Raw genomic sequence first — 21,438 nt, 5'->3', positions numbered from 1 at the left:
TTTTTTTTTTTAAGTGTATTATGTTTTTATGATTTATCTATGTTTTTTTCTTTCAGAACGTACAGAATATAGTGATACCTTTATTGTATAAATTCTACTTGAGCCATTCTGCAAAAAGTTTTTATAAGGATCACAATAAATGCCGCTTGGAATTATTCAAAACGTTAAGGGCTTTACAAATGAATCCACATACTACATTGATATCTCCTATAGAGTACTATTTGGAAATATCACATAAAGCAGCTTATGATGTTGATTTAAATATTGTGCAAGAAGCAAGACTCGCATTAGCCGAATTGGAAAAAATTATACATCCTATTGCCCCCACATTACAATTACCGCTACAAAGGTAAATAATGTCAACTATATTCGTATTTTGTACTTTGTACATGTTGTTTATTCACAAATGTATTATTTTTTTCATTCAGATTGCTCGCTTAGTTCTTCAATCTAACACATTGTCGTTTTCAGGATTTAATTATTGACATTAAGTAAGAGAAGGCTATTAGATCTTTATTTTAGAAATTTGTAAATATTTTCTATTTGCAGGGATAGTGATAGTGAGTTTCTTCTTGAAGATCAAGTAGAAGAAATTACTATTGCTGGTACTGCAACTAATTCACTTAAGAGAAACGGAAGTGAACAAGAACTTTTTGAGGAAACAGATGCAATGTCATCTACATGTAAAAGATCAAAAATAATCGTGCCAAAACATACAGGAACTAGACAGGATAGAAACAATACAGAACCAGTCGAAATAGCCGATAACGAGAAGAATTTTAATGAACATCAAGCAGATCAGAATTCACATGAAAATACAAGAAATTTATTACAAAAAAGAGATCAAGTAGACAATGAACTTACAAATGTTAATACCGAAACCGGAATGGAATGTGAATCAGTTGCATGTGTTACTATAGATGATACGGAACAATGCGAGTTACTTGAAGATTCGCCACTTGCAGACGAAACAGATAAAATATTAGGAAGTTCTCCAATTGCTGAAAAAATGCAAAAAAAGATAGCAGAAGAGGCAATTCAGCAAGAAGAAGAAGAATCAGATGATAACCTAGAGACACTTAAACTATTCAGTGATATTTCATAGACTGTCCTGTTCTTAAAAATTGTTATTAGATAAATTTATATATATATATATTTATATATTTATTTATTTATTTTTGCAATAATAGTATATTATTAAAAAATAAAAAGTGGATGCGAAGTTGTTCAACCCATGAATGGTATTGACGGTACAGACACCTTTGAAAATAGCCCGTTCTGTGTTTTTTCTTGCACCGTATCCTTGTTCAATCCGTCGTTATTTCGATTTGTCGATTTTCCCGTGTTGTTAACGTCAGATTTGAGATTGACACCAAATCCGCCGAATGTGTTGAACGGCTGCTGAATTACTGATATTGTTCCCTTAGTACCTTGTTCTATTAATTGCAGAGGCACTTTGTATAGACTACACGCAAGCGATTGTAGTCGGTTAGGCACAACGGTCCATAAGCCCATTTCGCAGTACCTGTCGTTAATATAACGAGTAATTTAACAATGTAATTTGCGTTGGTTATTGACTGATATGTAAGATTTCCATTACGTTACCGAAAATTGCTCATGCTTTTCGGAGTGTTGTAATACTGACGAAAGAATTAGTTTCGTTCGAGTATGACGGAATTATGTCTGGCGACAAAATACTTTTACTTGATATAGTAGGTATATTAAGCGTGCCGCTTCTCGCAAAGTTTGCTATCATATCTGTAAAAATCTCAGTTACATGTTCATCTGCTTCATGATTCATCATCCTCGACCATCATTCTCGCCAGTTATAGTATTTTGATCGAAGACGAATCCTAAGTCGTCTCCATGATTCAAGTTACCTATGAGAAAATGAATCGCCTTATTGCTACATGTAGAAAATAAAACCATATACTTTTTTAATTAATTATTCCAATTTATACTATCCGATGATTGCTTAGCGTCGACAATCGGTAACCCAGCGAGAAAGTTTTTCCCGTAATTTCTCTTTCCCTTATGATCAAAAGTGTACAAAAAGGCGTTTGCCTTTTTCGACCAGTGATCGACGGTCAAGAATGCCGGGACGTTGTAAAGCGAGTCGCCAAGAGCCTCTGCGACTTTTCCAATCGTATTTTGAGAGCCGTCATCTTCTAAGATATTAAAATAGCCACTGAAAGCCTGCGGAACTAATCGCGATCCTTGTTGTATGTTTGGGATAGTGTCTTGCAAGCGCAGCACGAAATCTTTAGTCAAATAATTTGGAATCGTGTTCAATTTGTTTAGCACTTCGTCCTTGTATCCACCGGAAATAGCATCTCCGGTCTCATCTTTCATAACTCCCGTCAGCAGAGGTATAGTTGGAAAATTGTTGAGTCTCAAAGTATCTTCCGGCGATTCAATCATGAAGTTAGGAAGCGATCTTGAAATGATAATAAATTTAACCGAGTCAAGGAATGATTGCAGTGCTTTATAGGATTAACATTACCTCTCGTCGTCTGCACCTTCCAAAACAGCCCGGCTCCAAGCAGATTGGACAATCCGGAGATAAAGCCTTGGGCCATCATCCGAATGTTCTCCAACTTGGAATCGGTTTCGATCAGCTTCTCTACTGGTAACTGTCGAAGACAACTCACCATTTCTTGGACATTGTCTGTCGGACAGCCGTTGTCGCGTGCTATGTTTTTCGCGGTGTCCGTTGGATTCCTATCGATCGCGAAGTGAGATAAAATCGAACCCGACATAGCGATCAGACCACTGAAGCTATCTGTAAGAGTGTTAACAATTTGTAAGCGATAAGCGAACGTATATTTGCAATGCGACAAATTATGATATTTATTAATATATTTGCATTAATAAATTTGATTACTTTTGCAAAATTTCGATAGTGACAGCATCATAGCGAAACTAGCACCGGTGCCGTGACCAAAGGCTACTATTTTATCTGGATTTCCGCCAAAGAAGTGTAATCCCTCACCCAGTCGACGGCCAGTATCATGTCGAACATGCCGTTATTGCCTGGCAATTCCTTCGTAGCTGTGCTCAAAAATCCTGGAGAGGATTGCTGACTGAGTTGCTTTTCTCGCTTATATCGTCTCATGTACTCTTATTCTAAATTCTTGTTATGTTACAAAGTTGTGCCGTAGATTTCAAAGTCATGTCTACGTAGATTATTCTACATAACGTATTCGCTTTTTCTTGTCCTTTTTCATGTAAACAATATAAACTATATGTAGAACCCATGTAGCATCCCAGTAAGCAAGGAAAATTAAATTAACGTTTAGAAACGTTGACTTCATGTGCATTATTTTGGCATTTTTTAATAATATTGCATTTATATTTTTCACATGTTATTTTGCAATTTGATTTTTCTGAATGCTATTTAAACATTTTAAAAATATCACAAAAAATATATTTTTCAAATGTTACTTTAACATTTATTTGAGATCAATGCAACATCTTAAAGATATTTTTGACGATTAAAACATTATGGCAAGCCTATTTCAACATTACTGAAACTTTCAAATCGCAGTCAAAGTATGTTTATAATGATGTTCGATACAATATTAAACACTACATATTTGACAATATTACAGGTTTTTAAATATCATTGTAGTAACGTTATATTAATGATTTCTTGCTTACTGCGATAAATCTCTAAAAAACTTTCTAAAAAGTTCCCAAGTCCTCCAGAACATTTTTAGAATTTTTTAAGAAGTCTTTTAAAGATTTGTGCCATATAGAAATATTGTAAGTTACATTACCCTTATAGAAATATCATACTAAGAATCATTGATAATTACTTATTTTCAGTATTAAAAATACTGGATAATAAGTAATTATCAATGATTCTTAGAATGATATTTCTATAAGGGTAAAATGTACAAGAAAAGTATAATTAAATTATGAGAATTACTGTTTTTGTTTTGGATATTACCCAGTAAGCAAGGAACATTAACGTTTAGAAACGTTGACTTCATGTGCATTGTTTGGACATTTTTTAATTGGCTTGGTTGATAGGATGTTTTATCTTAGTCATCCTTCTTTCCATAAGAAAAATTTGGATTTTATCATTTTGACGTTAATTAATAATAATTATCCTTTTGACTTAATTTTTAAAGTTATTAAACGCAGACTGAGGTTCCTTATTGTGAATGGTGGACGAGTTCCCTTATAGAAATATCATACTAAGAATCATTGATAATTACTTATTTTCAGTATTAAAAATACTGGATAATAAGTAATTATCAATTATTCTTAGTATGATATTTCTATAAGGGTATATTCAATATTTTGATGAAACTGCATTTTTCTGTAGTTACCACTTACATACTGATTTTACACATTTTTATCGACAAATTTATCGTCATAAAGTTGTTAAATAGCAAGATTTTCTGGTACACAAAATCCCGTAAGGCCAATGGTCTCTAGTATTATCTCGTCGGTGGTGCAAAACCAAAGTTTTTAAGTTGATTCTCAAGATTCAAAAATGTTTTTCAAGTTTAGCGCTATATGGCATATTATATCTATTGGGCGGAAGATGGCGACTTAGGTCTTCCGGAATTGGCGCATTGGTTGGTTTCTACAACCTGGCAATCCTGCACTCGTTCTCTATTCGACGGTGGCCTCGTAGGTATGTAATCAAGTATTAGTTTGTAGCAGAATATCCGTTTTTATTTATGCATTCCAATGAAATCCATCCGATAAAACTTGTAATTCTGTTTCCTCTGTTTTTTATACACGAGATATGCACGATATTTTTATGAATTGAAATGTAAATTTAGTACTTTTAGTCGTTTCGAGGTTAACGTAAGGTGACGTGCACAGCGTGTTGTGTCTAAACAGCGTTAATTTTTATTAACACATCTAGACTGATATTTGATATTTTGATTTTTTTTTAGTTCTGAATTACTATGGGTCGAGTAATTCGCGCTCAGCGTAAAGGTGCGGGGTCTGTCTTTCGATCCCACACGAAGAGGAGGAAGGGAGCACCGAAGCTCCGTTCCTTGGACTTCTCCGAGAGGCATGGATACATTAAGGGCGTCGTTAAGGTTTATAACGATTTCTTATTTTAATTCTGCTATAACATATTTTAGTGCTGTTATAACTTAATTTTCCTATAAATTCAACTTTGTATACATGATGACATAACGTCTGATTATAAATGAAGATTTCTAATTTGAGGCTCTTTCTGAAGATACATGCTTGTACTTTAAGAATTTTCCTCTTAAACGATCTAGAAGAGTGAGAACATTATTTTTGTTAGGATATCATTCATGATCCTGGCCGTGGTGCACCATTAGCAGTTGTTCACTTCCGTGACCCTTACAAGTTTAAAACACGTAAGGAATTGTTTATTGCACCTGAGGGCATGTACACGGGACAATTCTTGTACTGTGGAAAGAAAGGTATGTCTAGTAAAAAATTTTTTTATTATAAATGAACAATATTGAATAATGATATAAAATAAATATTTTTATCTTTGACAACGGCTGTATTCAGGAAACACAACGATATCATCTTTAATTGAAGTATTCTATCAAGTATACCTAGAAGAATATTCCAGCAACAGTGAACGCTCACTCAACAGTTGTGTGTTCTGAACACAGCCAATATTATTAAGTTCACACTTAGAACTATTTAATTTTTATTGGAAGAATTCAGTTAACCATATTCTGTTTGTAATTTTCCATTATCATTTCTAATCATTACTTTTAATTTTCCAGCAAATCTCCAAATTGGAAATGTAATGCCAGTTGGTACTATGCCAGAAGGTACCATTGTATGCAATTTGGAGGAAAAGACTGGTGACAGGGGTCGTCTGGCTAGAGCTTCTGGCAATTATGCCACTGTAATAGCACATAACCCAGACACCAAGAAAACCAGAGTGAAATTACCTTCTGGTGCTAAAAAGGTTATTCCCTCTAATAACAGAGCGATGGTTGGAATTGTCGCTGGTGGTGGGCGGATAGATAAACCTATCCTCAAGGCTGGTAGAGCCTACCACAAATATAAGGCAAAGAGGAACTGCTGGCCTAAGGTATGTTTTCTTAGTTTTCTTTTTTTATTACGTTTTCTTATAACAAAATTTTTTCTTATAATAAAATTTTTTCTTATAACAAAATTTTTTCTTATAACAAAATTTTTTTTTATAACAATTTTTTAATGATGGTAATTAAGACATTTGAAACCCGAAGAATCTCGTGTAGATGCTTTTTTGACTGAATAATATTAATTTTTATCATAATTTGTTGAGTTTGAAATTTGTGCGTCGTTTCTGAAACATTGTGAACGTTTTTAGGTTCGTGGTGTTGCTATGAACCCGGTAGAACATCCTCACGGTGGTGGTAACCATCAGCATATCGGTAAGGCTTCTACCGTCAAACGAGGAACGAGTGCTGGTCGCAAGATTGGTCTTATTGCTGCTCGTCGTACTGGAAGAATCAGAGGAGGCAAGACCGATACAAAGAAGGATGATTGAACATAACATTTGGTGTAATAAAAAAAAATGCAAAAAAACTTATGAGGGGTATTCAAGAACTGTATGTACACATTCACTTGTTTGCCCTTATACTTCTGTAAGTGTTTCATGAGCATCCGGAAACATATAGATGAATTTAAAATGATAGAAAATGACGAAAGGAAATTTAGAAGTGACGAGTAGGTTTATCAGGAATATGTAAAAATTCATTATCAAGTACTTTTTGCCATTTTTCGGTTAGTTACCCAATTTCTCGTTTGTAAAATTATTGGAGCCAATAATTACACACAGATCTAAAATTTATATTATTTTTATCCTGGTAAAAAAAATAAATAAACACTTCTAATAATCTAATATCTAACCTAATATTTTTGTTAGCTTGATAAAAAATATTCTTAACGTTAGAGACGCAAGTATGATATTTCAACGATATTATAAAGCTGTGTGTACTTTTTAACACGTACGACATGTTAAAAGACTTACGCAGTAGAGCTTGAAAGACCAATCACAGTCGAGAATATAAGATAGCTATTTTAAAATACCGCAATGTAACTGGTCGATTCTCTCATTGCTCACATCTCTATACGCGCTGCGGCCTAAAGGCTCTTGCACAATGCCAGGCTACAGGTAATAGAAATAGGCATTAACCAATAGAAACAGGGAATAGAAATAATTGACCAATCCGAATTCCTATTCCCTATTCCTATTGTCTGTGCCTGGCATTCTGCAAGGCTCTTAAGGAAAATAAAGTGCAGAAGGTGCAAATGAAATAAGCGATGCTAAAAATTGCTTTTCTCGCTCGTGCAAAAGTGTGACACGATAAACAACGTCATATTATAAATTTTCAAATGCGGGTCATCGAGCATCGAGGCGCGGAAATCTATTTTCATCTTTCGACATCGCGTATTATTTCTATCGTTGCTTTGATTTCCGGCGGAAACGATTGGCCGCCATGTCGCTCGCGATAACTCGCTTCTCGGCCATTTTTGTTGCGTCAACGTCAAAGTGCGGGCAGGGGCCTCTTCTGTGCTCTCGTATCAGAGCCAGTCTCCGGGATTCCTTTGTATCGCGTGCAGCGAAAGACTGATAGTCACCGTCGACTTATCGTTCCGCGTATAACCGATAAGAGTTTCATTACATTATAAAAGATATAAGGCAGTTACGAGCGCGTATCGCTGATCACTCTTCGAGATCGTAAAGGGAAGAGAGAGGAAGAAAGGAAGAGAGAAAAAAAAGAGAGACAGCGCGTGGCCGCGTTGGGAACTTTTTCGCGTAACTCGACTCGAGATCGGCGTTGTGTGAGGACGAGCTAAAAGAGCTTCAGCGACCGAGCTACGAAAACTACGCACCGAGGCGGAGTAATATGAGTAATGCAGCCAACCAGAATGGATCAGGTCTAGAGCAGCAAGTAAGTTGATATAACGAGTGCGGAAAGAGGAGAGCAAGGGGGAGGAAAAGAGAGATGTCCTCTACTCTGGGCTATTCGTTCACGAGGAACGTGAACGCCGATTCTTTCGACTCCTTTCTCCCTTCTCTCCCCCCGCACCCTCCTCCATCACATCCTTCCCGATCTGCTTTTTTTCCCTTCTCGCGTTTCGTCGCGTTTCCCTCCGCTTTTCCCTTCGCGCACGGCGAGATTTGCCCGTCCATACTCAGTCCCGTCGATGCGCTTGAGCGTGAGGGGATTTTCTTTATTCGTGTTCGCGATCGAACAGTCGCCCCCCTCTTCCCTCTGTTCCCTCGAGTATCATGGGTAGTCACTCGGCCAGCTCGTGACGTACGCTTGTAATGGCGGCAAGCGATTCCGGGAACGGCATGCCTCGTGTCATGACGCATTCTTGCACAGTATTTTTTCTTCCTCGACGCACTCTGGATTCTCGCGACGGCATTGCCCGCGAGTCGCGCGCGAACGGTGGGGATTTCTCACGACGTCAGTCCGGGAGACGGGACACCGTTACTCGGGACAACGATAGCTTCGTCTATGCGAATCTATGCGTTTCGTGATATTCGTGATGCGCGAGATGTTTAATTCGAATCTTTTTGTCATCCTCAGTTAGCTGGTCTGGACTTGCAGGGCTCCCGCCAGCCAAGTGGGGGTCGCTACGTACCACCGCATCTGCGTCATAAAGCTGGAAGTTAGTATAACAATCTCTTTAAGTTCTCACAAATATGTGGCATCTAATTGTGCATCATTTAAATTAATGATTTTGCTGCTATCCACGTGTATAAACACTTGGCAATGTGTTTCACTCTTTTTATGTTTTATAATTTGTGTTACCCTAGAAGTACCTTAAAAGTATTTTGTTTTTGTAGCATATCTCGATATGCACACAACTATTGTGTATATTGTGCACACAAAAAAATATTTTACTGCTAAAAACAGCAATTACTTCATTCAATGGTTATCTAATGGTTATCTTCAACAAAGAATATTTTCTCGACAATGATCTAAAATACATACAAATTTTAGGAAAGATTAGTTTTTTGTTATATATTCAAAAGAATTGATTATTTTTGCAAGGATATTGTAAAACTTTATTGAAAGAAAACTCAGTTTAATTCTATGTAGTAAACAAATGTAGTTTTTGTTTTAATTTAATATCTTTTATTGAAATGCTAAACTTGAATTTAGAATGTATCTTGAATAAATTTGATGCTTATGGTGAACTCATAATAGATATATAGACATATGAAATACTTGAAAGAAGTAATATTCATTCAAATGCAATATACATTTTTTTGTGTGTATATATATTATATTTTAGAGTTTTTTTTGTGCAGTGAGAAAATTAATGACAAGTAGTTTTATTATGAATCTATTCATTGGAGTTTACTGTTCAATGGCAGAGTATCAAACGTTATAAATTATTGATCGAGAGCCAAGACTGATGAGAGAGTATATAGGCCAGTAGACTCTCGATCTTAGTTCATAGAATAGCGACGATAAGGATGCCGAAATATGAGATAATTTTATTATTGTGATATACTTAAAAAAATATACTTAAAGTTGATTTATTTGATTAGGTAACGCACCGTCGGATTTACAATACTCTTCCAACTCGAGACCGTTCGGCGATCGAGATAGAGGCGGAGATCGCGATCGTGATCGTGAACGAGACAGGGACAGGGACAGGGGCAGAGGTGGTTACAGGGATTCGCGTAGTCCCCGTGACATCGATTTCGCGAATTTTGGGAGCTTCGGTGGACGCAATAGACGCAGTCAAGAGAATGGAAGGGATTACAGATATGCCAATTCCGAGCGCGATCGGCCGATTAGTTCCGGCAACGATCGCTGGCAAGAACCGAGAAACGATCGTTGGCAAGAGAACAGAAATGACAGAATGGGAGGTGGCGGCGGCGGCGGCGGCGGCCGTTGGGGCGACGATAGAGGCGGCAGAGGCGGCGGAAGAGGCGAAGTCGACTGGACAATTCCCACTTGCAGAGATGAACGATTGGAGGTGGAGCTTTTCGGCTCTGGAAATACTGGGATCAATTTTAGCAAATACGAGGATATCCCAGTTGAGGCTACAGGAGAGAACATACCTCCACACATCACATCCGTGAGTATTCAGCAGATCCACGAAGGACAACGCTCTCAGTATTAGCGCGGATCTCTCTTGCCTGCAGAACTGTGATTCATTGTCTTCTCTTTGTTTTTAGTTTGATGAGGTTAAGCTGACGGAGATAATAAAGAACAGCATCGCCTTGGCAGGATATGACAAGCCTACGCCAGTGCAGAAGTACGCGATTCCGATTATTATCGGACGCCGTGACGTAATGGCCTGCGCCCAAACAGGGTCCGGTAAAACAGCGGCCTTTTTAGTGCCAATTTTAAATCAGATTTACGAGAGTGGACCGCGTCCGCCGCCACCGCAAGCGAACTCCTCCGGCAGACGCAAACAGTACCCGCTGGGTCTGGTACTGGCGCCCACGAGAGAGCTTGCCACGCAAATTTACGACGAGGCACGCAAATTCGCGTACAGGTCGCGTATGCGTCCTGCGGTCGTCTATGGCGGCTCCAATATAGTAGACCAAATGCGCGAATTAGATCGCGGTTGCCACTTGCTCGTTGCAACGCCCGGACGTCTGGTGGACATGCTGGGACGCGGCAAAATCGGCTTACACAATTGCCGGTATGTGTTTACATTTTAGGTTTCAGAACGGCTGAAATACTTTTTTTCCAATGCGCAGTTTGGAACGCAGTTGATGGTCTAATGAGAGAACTTGTTTTTTTATTAATTCAAAAAAGTTAAGCTTTTTGATATCCATTGACTGCGTTCTCAGTTACATCGAAAAAGTGTACAAACCGTTTCAAAACTTCGTATACACCTGACCTTTTATGGGATCTTGAAATGCATGTATATATATGGGATTAAACAAAAGTATATGATTGTATATATACATTCATATGTTCTTAATGTTTCAGATATTTAGTTCTCGATGAGGCAGATCGTATGTTGGACATGGGTTTCGAACCACAAATAAGACGCATTGTCCAAGAAGATAATATGCCTCCGACTGGAGAGCGACAGACTCTCATGTTCTCCGCTACTTTTCCGAAGGAGATTCAGATGTTGGCTAGAGATTTTCTTAGTAACTACATTTTCTTGGCTGTTGGTCGCGTGGGCTCCACTTCCGAGAATATTACGCAGAAGATTGTGTGGGTAGAAGAGCACGATAAGCGTTCATACTTGCTCGATTTGTTGCAAGCCAGCAACTTTACTGATCCTAGTAAGTTACAGCGCTAATAGATACTTAGATTTACTGCTGATTGATTATGTCGAAAGTATGTAAATTCAGCCATATTGAATGTCAAACATATCTATATTTTTTATTGTGCAGCCGCGGAGTCGCTCACTCTAGTGTTCGTGGAAACAAAAAAAGGAGCCGACATGCTCGAAGAATATCTGGCTCAAATGGGGTATCCGGTGACTAGCATTCATGGTGATAGAACTCAGCGTGAACGAGAGGAAGCTTTGCGCCGCTTCCGCGCCGGAAAAGCACCAATTCTTGTAGCAACTGCTGTGGCGGCGCGTGGTCTCGACATACCACACGTTAAACACGTCATCAACTTCGACTTACCCGGTGATGTTGAAGAATATGTCCATCGTATCGGTCGTACTGGTCGTATGGGCAATTTAGGTTTGTTTCTTTATCTTCCTTTGGATCCGACCATCGTCACCTATCCATTTGCAAAGTAAGATTACATTGATACTAAAATTACATTGCGTTTCGTTCCTCAATAGGTCTGGCAACGTCATTCTTCAATCACAAGAATCACAATCTGGTACGTGATTTGGTGTCCCTGCTCATCGAAGCTAATCAAGAACTTCCACCCTGGTTGGACGACATGTATACTGAAGCGAGATATTCCGGAGGCGGATCTCGACGTCCTGGTGGCGGTGGCGGCGGTGGCGGCGGCGGCGGCGGCGGCGGCGGCGGCGGTGGCGGTACTAAGGGACGTTTCAGTGGTTTCGGTGCGAGAGATTATCGTCAGCAACCTAGTTCCGGTCCCGCTCGTAACAATAGCTCCTCTAGACCAGGCGGTTACGGAGGTAAGTGTATGAAAAAGCTGTTATTTTAATGGAATACTTGTATAAACAAAAGAAGACTGATGATGAAAATTGTTTCTAAATTTGGCAATGAAATTTGTTAAAGTATTCGCGGTCATGATGATGATTCGAATACTTTATTGGAAAGAGCAAAAATGGAACTTTTATTTTCCTCCTTGTTCCAGGTGGTTATTCAAATTACGGAGGCAATTATAATAATTCATCGTACAATAATTCCACTAACAACGGCAGTAGCAATGGCCCAGACTGGTGGGGAGCGTGGGATAAGTAGGCGATTATTTCCAACTCTATTTCTATCATCATTATTATTATTATTACTCTACACCTAAACTAAATTATATGTAAGGGAAACACGACATTATACATCGTACACACACACTACACATATGTTTTGCGTGCGTTTACATGTATAGCCGGCGTCAGAAGTACTGAGCATTTTTCGTTTTATGAATGAGTTATACGGTTTTATTTTCCTGTAAAGTGAGGCTAATAACTATAGTTCTAGAAGATCAAACGTATTAGATAGCTTAGATTAGTACAATATTTATGTACTGAATCACTCGCCTAAACGGAGGTATTATATTTAATGCTTCAGTAACTATTATTATTATCTTCAATTTACGTCAAAATAATTCCGTGCTGGTTCTTCACGGGTTCTTCTCCACGGGTTCTCCACTGGAACGTAAAAAAGTGGTTATATAAAGAAAGGATGGATGAACACAGGACAATATATAATAGCGTCCTATGGTCAACAGAGATCTGAAAAAAATCTAGAAAAGAAGAGACAAGAAAATAATTTTGATTATTTTGACGCCGGCTGTACACTGTAGAACACAGACAGTTTCACACAGTATAAACACACACCCACGTTCGCTGACTGCCCGTGCACTCCGATTTTTCGATGGGAAACAAAAGGAAAGGAACTCACGTTGTTTAAATTCCATTTATATTACATTTGTTCACGTGCGACATTGACAAATCCTGTGTGCAATTGAGTATTCACGCCGGCGGAGAGTCGCCGAGGGGGAATATTTCGAACGTAAATGATCTCACCATGAAACATGCGAGTATCGTAAATGGGATTTGTTCAGACACTATTGCTACTAATACTAATACTACTACTACTATAGTTAGAAATCCATCCAACATTTCGTTGCCGCGCGTGCTGACGAACACAAGTAGTATAATCACTAACGAATCAAAGTTGATAAAGAAAAGGAAAAAAGAAAGAAGTTGATAAAATATCGTTAATGTCCGTTCGAAGGAAATTAACGATGTAACACGTAGTAGTGGAGAAATCTAGTAAAATTTTTTAGAACTCCTGTCGAAACTATGGCGCTCAGCTACAAGTAGCTTTAGTCTTTATATTATTATTTTTTTTTTTCTTTTGTAGAGGTTGCGGTGAGCGTATCTTCGGTAATCGTGGCGTCTAGCGATCGTGAACGTTTCGATGCACAAACGCTTTATTGCCTTTGCTGTTACAATGGCCAGTAAAAAGTTTTGCGTATAATTCCGTGTTGAATGGATGGTATAATTCCTTTGGGTTATAGACATACGTGTACGTTCATTTCAAACGCCTAGGATACGCCAAACCACCGTTGCCGTAGTTCACATGACGACAAACTTTATTTTTTTTGTCTGTATAATTTACTAGTACGTAGTTTAGCGACGAATGGTACTTTGTTGTTTTGCCGTCCCCAGAAACAGACGACGTTGCGCCGGCAAATATCACGGCTTCCTGAAATAAGCCACGTGAATTTTTCGGGGATCGAAAAACGGTATTGAGGGAAAGAAAGAAAGAAAGAGGGAAAAATGGCAATACAGGCTACGTCTTAGCATACCTTTAGAAATCTTGTAACATTTCCGTTATAGTCTTATATATACACACAAACACGTACACACTCTACCATTTCTAATTTAAAAAAGTTTCAAGACGATGTTTGCGCAGTTTACAGCCGGCAGCCGGGTTATTTTTATAACTAGCTAGGTACAGTAGAACCTCTATATTCGTTGTGATCACACTCTTAATTTTCTAATTCCTATTACAATGAAAATTTGTGTATTTCTTATGTAAAGTTCTTATGTAAAGATAAGTTTATTAGAGAATCACGTGTAAATTTTGAATTGTTCTATTTTCTCGTTTAAGTGTCCAGAATAAGTTTAAAGTGTTATGTACTCAAGAGCTTCGCAATATCTAAATCCTAAATATTGATTCCTAACGGAAATTAAATTTCACGGCCAAAAATATACGAAATTTCCATTGATCGTGTAAGTTCTGAGGTGGAGATTCTGCTGTACGAGCGAAAAACGGCTAAAATACGTTAGTGGGAAGCAGGTATATATGTATATTTTATGTACCTGAATTTTTGAATAGTTCTGTGGCAGAACTACGTTGATACCATATAGAATCATGCTTCGGGTAGCATTTCTAAACGTAACGAAGACGTTGCCCTGCGAAATCGGTACGACGCTTTATAAGAAGGAAAACAAAAAGAAATGCCTGTCTCAGTCTACAGTACTGAATGTGCGAATGCGAGTGCTCATGAAAGACAAATTATACCGAGTTGACGAGTTTGAAAATAAGGTTGCAGTTACAGAGAGGTTATCAAAGCAAAGAGCAGAGAAGAGATGCTTTTGCACGATAGCGGGCTCAAGTTCATACGAAAAGGAAAAAAAGGGAAAAGTAAAAAGAAAGCAACAGAAGCCCCTTTGAAAGACATACGGGGCGCACTCATATTATTTTATAGCTGTATTTATCAGTATGATACGCTATATATAAATACATAAACACTAAAATAATTGTGAAAAACGACTGTGATATCGAACGATCTTGTGACATTCAATTTCCACGCGAATTGATAAATGAACAATTAATGGAGTAACAAATGGTTAAATGTATTAATTAATCGGTATTGAATGTCGGGAAGGTACTAGAGCTCAGTTGTTTGAGCCGAGAACAGAATATTAAGTCGTTAAACAGTAAACACATCAAGACAACGTGGCTGTTGTCCGATCGGGGAGGGCTGAACGCTAGCTCTTGCGGTCCCATGGGACTTTTCTAGGGCATTGTTTCTGCTTAAAATAAATGCGCATTAATGATGTAGGTGTGAGAGAGAGAGAGAGAGAGAGAGAGAGAGAGAGAGAGCGTGACGCGAGCTCGCGAGTCATTACTGGTTGATGACAAAAAAAAAAGATGATTACGATGATGTTGGTAGGGCTTTATAAGATGTCGATATCGTTTCGTGCAAACGTCGGATTCTTATCTGTAATCTACGCGAAATGAAAAAGTACAAATTCGATTTGCGTCACAACTAACAGGATTTTTAGACATGTCATACTTATACCTGTTATATTACCTAGATTTATATAGTGCAATCGCGTGCGTGAATCGTATGCCGTGTGACCGTGGACCAAGGTGTGTGAATGCCTCTTCTTAAGAGGGACGATAATTATTTCATCTAGAACATTCAAGGGGTAGTGTGTTTAACGGATAAATATCGTTGGCTTCCGACCATGATGCGAGTGTTTGCAAATTTTCATACGATTCGTCATCGAGGCTATCTGTCAGCTCTCGGAGGCCCTGCCAAGAACATTACGGAGAGAATCTTTCGTGGACAGTGATACATCGACTCGACTCGACGTGCCGTGCCGTGCCGTGTCGTGTCACCGTGTTGTGCCGTGCCGTGCCGTGTCCTGTCACTGTGTCATGTCGTGTTGGATGAGACCCTACGGCAACCATCGGTTGGGACTTCCGGTCTGCCAACGAGCACAGGTTTCGCCGTACTGATGTGTACACACATGTATCATTTCGCAAGAGAATTTCCATCGGTTCAGAGACTGGTATCACATACGCAAGCTTTTGCATGACGTCTTTTCTATTTTTACTTTATTACTTTATTTTATAAAATGTGACAGGAGAGGAGATAGGCACCCGGTGGTCGTTGGACTCGGATGATTCATAGCTTCGCTATTATAAGTGATATCACGAAAAACGATACAATGAGTTTTCGATAAAAACTAGTCTAGATTCTACAAGAATGATTTGCAATTATTTGTTATCGAGCGGAGACAGATCGAAAAAGATTAGAGTTTAATGTGAGCTCAGTTCTGGCAACTTTACGATCGAAGTCCAACCGCACCACCGATGCGTAAGCATTCGTGATGCGCCGCGCGTTACGCGTTTTAATCAGTCCTATGCATTTCGGAATATACGATACTTTTTGTTTACATTCAACATGGTGGACAGAGAGTATTTGATGCAGCGTGATTACACTTGATGTCATTTCCGTACTATCGAGTGTTCCTCGCTCTTTTTCGTTTATCTTCGATTTAAGATCCGTGGTATCTCGCCGCGCAACTGTTGACTGATGACGTTAGAAGCATGAAAATGATGCCCAAAATATTTGTGTGGTTTTTTCAAATGATAATATATTTGTATGAAAGAACATACACCTAAGCATACACTGAGAATAAAGTACTTGAAAATTTATTTACGAGTTATAAGATTTCTGTGAAATAAAGTTTATTTCCGTGAATAAACTTTGTATCCCACACAAATAAATTCTCAAGTATTTTTTTATCAGTGTATTCTTTTTCCTCAACAGCCAATAAATAATCGTAAAATTAACATGCGACATGCAACCTTATCTTTTCGTCGTATTAATGATGTAACGGCAATTTATTAGCTGTCAAGTGAAAATAATGGTCTCAAGAACATCTTACAAGTATGCTCAAACGATCTGAAGTGTCCTTTCACTCAAATATCTTTTTGCTTGGTACGCAAGAACTCTCAGCGTGTGACATCACGATTCAATATGGCCGGCGAGTACTTAGGAACCTTTTAAAGTGGAATATAATGCATTGGCGATCGCATGCGCTGATCGGTAGAATTTTCGCTTCATTATTGAGTTATAAATATTTCAGGACGTAATGTCATTCATGGACTTGAGAATTGTCGAACGTGTGTTCCTGCTGAGATAGTCGGATGTCCACCGTGTGATAACCGACATATGTATAAATTAAAAATACGATATGATTTATAGTGTGTTAGCGTATTTAGAAGAAATAGCGAACGATATAATAAATCATTACTATTTATTGATCGATTTAGTATTTATTTTCTACGTTACTGTGTTTCGGAAGGAACAATATAAATATATTATGTATCGTACGTGTACTTTTCGTGTCATGTTTAGTCCTCTGAAGTATATCGGACGAGCAGCCTTGAGGAAACACTTTTACGGATATATTTAAAAAAGAACGGAACGATCAGACGAAAGATTAATTTAAAGAATACGATGAAAAGCAACAGAAAAAAGAAGAAGAAAACGAAAATAAGTAAAACGAAAGAGGAGATAATACGAGTATCAATCATGATGAATAGGCGTTTAAAAAAGCCGAGAAAAAAAATAGAAGAAGAACTGTGACTGCAATCATTACTGAGGGGAAAACAAAAATTGCGTGATTCCGCGAAAAACACATTACACATTATAAGCCGTATTTATGTAACGCGATATGCTGCGCGTAATCTAATAAAACTGCGTCGATAAGTCGCGGCGAGAGAAAGAGAGCGAAAGAGAGGGAGAGAGAGAGAGAGAGAGAGGGAGAGAGAGAGTGAGCGAGCGAGCGAAAGCGAAAAAGAGAGCGAGAATTTATTCGCGTGCGAATGTTAGGTTTTGTATTTTTTATTAATTTTCATTCTACGCGCGCGTCTCGGAGAGATGACGGACAATCTCCGACGAGATGGTGTCCTCGTCGAGGAGGATTCCGCGGCAAGATCGGGTGCGCGTGCCTGACGGTGCGGTGTTCCTCCTTTTCCCGAGATTTGAGCCTCCAGAAAGACGACGAAGAGAAACAAAAGAAATCCCAAAAAGGAAACTCGGGAAGACCGTACGCGGAGACGGCGCGCGCGCGCGTTCTCAAAAGAATACACACACCAACGCATACACACATTATATACATACATACACCCACATGAGCAAACGAATGAGAGTGGTGGGATGGCAAAAGAAATGTCTTCTTAACTTGTTCCGAATATTTTAATTTCGCCGAGGACCGTCGTACGTGTATCATCGTAGATATACGATGAGAAAGGCAGAGGGAGAGAGGAAGAGAGAGTATAGAGTTCAGCAGAGCGAATTCGAATGTTTGAATCGCGAACTCTCGCAACATTTTCCACCTGCGTGTGTAGAATCGCGAACGAAAAGATTCTGATTTTTTTCAGGTGAATTTGTCAACTCACTGTCTTGTCCTCAATTTGTTTTTCAAGAGAGATTTCTCAAAGGTTTCTCCCATTCGACAAGACGCGAACGAGTTCACAAACTCATCCCAAAAATTACAGACAACTTTTCTATCCACGAATGCACGTGCACGACAAGCGAGAGAGAGATTCGTCGCGTGCGATGTTCCTGGGCATGTTATTTTTACTTGTAATCTCGTAATGAGACCGTTATACGTTTACTTCACTCCACAGCGAGCGAAAGTATCTTTCAAGCGATAGAGAAAGAAAGAGAGAGAGAAAGGAAGAGGGAGAGAAAGAGAGAGTTTTAACGGAACGGTGAACGTACCATTCTGTCGGTCTTTTATTAGTAACTTGCACAGTTACGCGCTAAAGTAGGCGTAACCGAATAATGCGAACAAAGATATCAACGAATGTTCCGGGGAACTATTGTACATTGTACGGCTGTTGTATGGAGGATGTCTGCGAATTCATATGTCGCGAAGTGATCGTCGGACGGCGTAAGATGCAAGGGGAGATGTAACGGAACTTCACTTTATCATTTCTTACGTAGGATCTGATGGTATTGAAGGAAAAATCGCATTCTTCCCAGTAAACATGCATGTCTAAAAGATGTCGAAAAGATATCTAAAAGATGTTTTATGCAACATTTTGTTGCATAAGACGTCTTTTAGATATCTTTTCGACATATTTTAGACATGCATGTTTACTGGGTTACCTTTTCAAAATAACGCGGACGTGTTTCGTGAGTTGTTTAAACAAAAACGTGTTATTTGGGTTCAGTCATTTCACTCATTCTGCTGATAAAAATATGAGGATGAGGTGATTAAAAATTGGATTGCTTGGAAAAACGAATGTGTACTCTCTGAATTTCTTGGGATAAAATTTTACTTAAAAATAGAGTGACGCCGAATGACTTGAATTTGAGTGATTTTTCATTTATATGTTGAAGAAATTCTTTACTCTAAGTCATCGAGTAAATATTATCACTTGAAACCAAAAAGTGCATCATATTCTTGAAATAGTTGCGTATACGTAAGTTTTATCGCGCACAATAATATAATCGTATCATAAAATAGCTGCGCAGTGAAACATACTAAGCAACTATTGTAAGCAACTATTTGAAGAATACGGACTATGGTATATGTACCACATCGTCACAACGATATTCACTCTAATTGATGGAAACATTCGCTCATATGGAGTCAGCTCCAAGCTTGAATGAGAACATTCATTCCTGCGATTTCGAGCGGCAGTATATATTATCGCTTCGAGTGAAAGTACTACTGTTTTCCACTCGTTTTAAGCGCGATTCCACTTCAAGAAATTTAGAGAGTATTGCAAGAAAAACATATAAATAAAAAGTATGGTATATAGTTATGAAGTATGGTTAGGTTAAGTAATGTAAATACGAATTATATTATGAAATATATTACGAAACTTACAATGAAAAAATGCCTATTATATTCGGAAGTGCTACTATAAAATTTATATAATATATGCGCATACTTTATGGGGGGTATGGATGAATTCGATTTTGTTTAAAAATATAGTTATATGAAGTACAAATATTATCATTTGTACTTACTGAATGATTTTAGTATTTAATATTTAATAAAATGCGTTTTGTGTGGTTTTGCGTGTGTGGAGACCTTATCTTCATATTTTTGCGCGGAATGACTGTTGGAATTTATTTGTGTGAATATATGATTACACTTAAAGAACCCGAAACAATGAATGACTCTGGAACCCGAAACAATGAATGATTCTGGAAAATGAAGAGGAAGATTTTTCATTCGCTTGCACTCTACGTAAAGAGTGACGAAGAAGTTTCGTTATGTTGTCTTGTGTCTCTATCTTCGTACGATTGTTTTAAACAGATGCATACAGATCCGCAGACATCCTGTGTATATTGAACAAATTAGTAAGGAGAGAGAAAGTGTTTCACACAAATGGAAATGAACAGGTGACAGCGAGAAATTGATCAAACAAGAAAGGAAGTTCATCAATGCGTCGTACACTTATCGTTATCATTAGCAATAAGTTATTGTGCGCGTCGCGAAGCGCGTGTACACGTACTTCTTGCATGCGTAGATCTTAACGTATGCTCCGTGAAGAATGATGTAGAATGTCAATATTGTTACAAAAAAAAAAAAAATACCTCATACGGGACGATGGATCAGCACGTATTAATTCAATGTTCTTTCATTCGGTGAATTTTTCCGTTTATAGTATTATGCGAAGAGAAAGAAGTGACAGGAGACTTCTACAAAAATGAATATAATAAAGATTACAAAAGAATCACACATAAGATTTGCTCTTGTTATTTCTATTGAGACACGCATGCTGGAACCCAAGCAGGGAAGTAACCCATTCCTTGCAACACCATTACCGTTACGAATTGCTTTTTTCAGTAACAACTTTGTAATAATGCAGCTCTTTTTGTTTTATAACGACGGTAACGCAGTTATATTTTTGGAGTAACGGTAACGAATATAATCGTTGTTTTTTGGGCACGTATAATATATTTACATGAAATGGACAGAAGTAAAATTATAACGATTATTCTTGAATAACAGCAATGGTAATGAGTTGTTTTTCAAAATATTTTCCTGAATCTATAACCTAAGATACGCGAGAGAGTGATATAAATTTACAATATTTATATCTGTAAAGTATAAGAAAACAGTGAAGGATAAGATCCTTTTTTGCAAGATCGATTGGTCGGTCTAGATGCGAAAACCTGAAATCCCTTGTCCGTTTTCCAAAAAAACAAACGACCGACGACGATGCATCAGTATTCTCTATTTAATTGATCTTTAATAATTCTCTATTTTAACTGATCTTTAATAATCGTTAATAATTTGTATTAGTAGATTTATTTTCTTTTCTAATGTTTTTATTATCGCACATTTTTTTCGGCCATAATTTCTTCTTTTTTTATGACTATATGGAGATGGAGGAATTTAATTTTGTTGCATATATGGATAGAATATAGTTTTTTTTTATAAGAATTTCCTTTAATTTTACTATGTTTCTAGCAGGGTGTGCACACACACAAGCAAAGATTGTCAAAATCTATCTTGCTAAGAAACATAGTAAATCTCTCTAGAAATATAGCAAATTTTTTA

At 37.9% G+C, this 21,438-nt stretch overlaps 3 protein-coding genes and 1 pseudogene across 3 annotated transcripts; 3 read left to right on the top strand and 1 right to left on the bottom strand.

Annotated features, from left to right (window-relative positions):
* Positions 1–47: 47 nt before the first annotated feature.
* LOC116854158 lies at positions 48–1,271 on the top strand (the record flags this gene model as incomplete). The annotated part of the gene is made up of 2 exons (XM_032835804.1): positions 48–349; positions 550–1,271. Coding segments are annotated over 2 exons (858 nt in total), but the record flags the coding sequence as incomplete, so codon positions are not given.
* LOC116854159 lies at positions 759–3,275 on the bottom strand (annotated as a pseudogene).
* Positions 3,276–4,553: 1,278 nt separating this feature from the next.
* Positions 4,554–6,555, top strand: LOC116854156 (60S ribosomal protein L8). Its single transcript, XM_032835802.1, has 5 exons — positions 4,554–4,648; positions 4,917–5,066; positions 5,282–5,423; positions 5,742–6,055; positions 6,317–6,555. Exons 2-5 carry the CDS (start codon positions 4,929–4,931, stop codon positions 6,494–6,496), a joined length of 774 nt encoding a protein of 257 aa, XP_032691693.1. The 5' UTR covers positions 4,554–4,648; positions 4,917–4,928; the 3' UTR covers positions 6,497–6,555.
* A 903-nt stretch (positions 6,556–7,458) lies between these two features.
* Positions 7,459–20,618, top strand: LOC116854155 (ATP-dependent RNA helicase bel). The gene is made up of 8 exons (XM_032835801.1): positions 7,459–7,904; positions 8,550–8,631; positions 9,521–10,056; positions 10,157–10,629; positions 10,923–11,227; positions 11,339–11,638; positions 11,743–12,051; positions 12,234–20,618. The coding sequence occupies exons 1-8, from the start codon at positions 7,860–7,862 to the stop codon at positions 12,338–12,340; spliced, it is 2,157 nt and encodes a 718-aa protein (XP_032691692.1). The 5' UTR covers positions 7,459–7,859; the 3' UTR covers positions 12,341–20,618.
* Positions 20,619–21,438: the final 820 nt, after the last annotated feature.

This window comes from Odontomachus brunneus, unplaced genomic scaffold (assembly GCF_010583005.1).
Source record: "Odontomachus brunneus isolate Ranch 3 - 2012 unplaced genomic scaffold, Obru_v1 Obru_scaffold_009, whole genome shotgun sequence".
Classification (NCBI taxonomy): domain Eukaryota; kingdom Metazoa; phylum Arthropoda; class Insecta; order Hymenoptera; family Formicidae; genus Odontomachus; species Odontomachus brunneus.
This window is presented reverse-complemented; position numbering and strand designations above follow the sequence as displayed.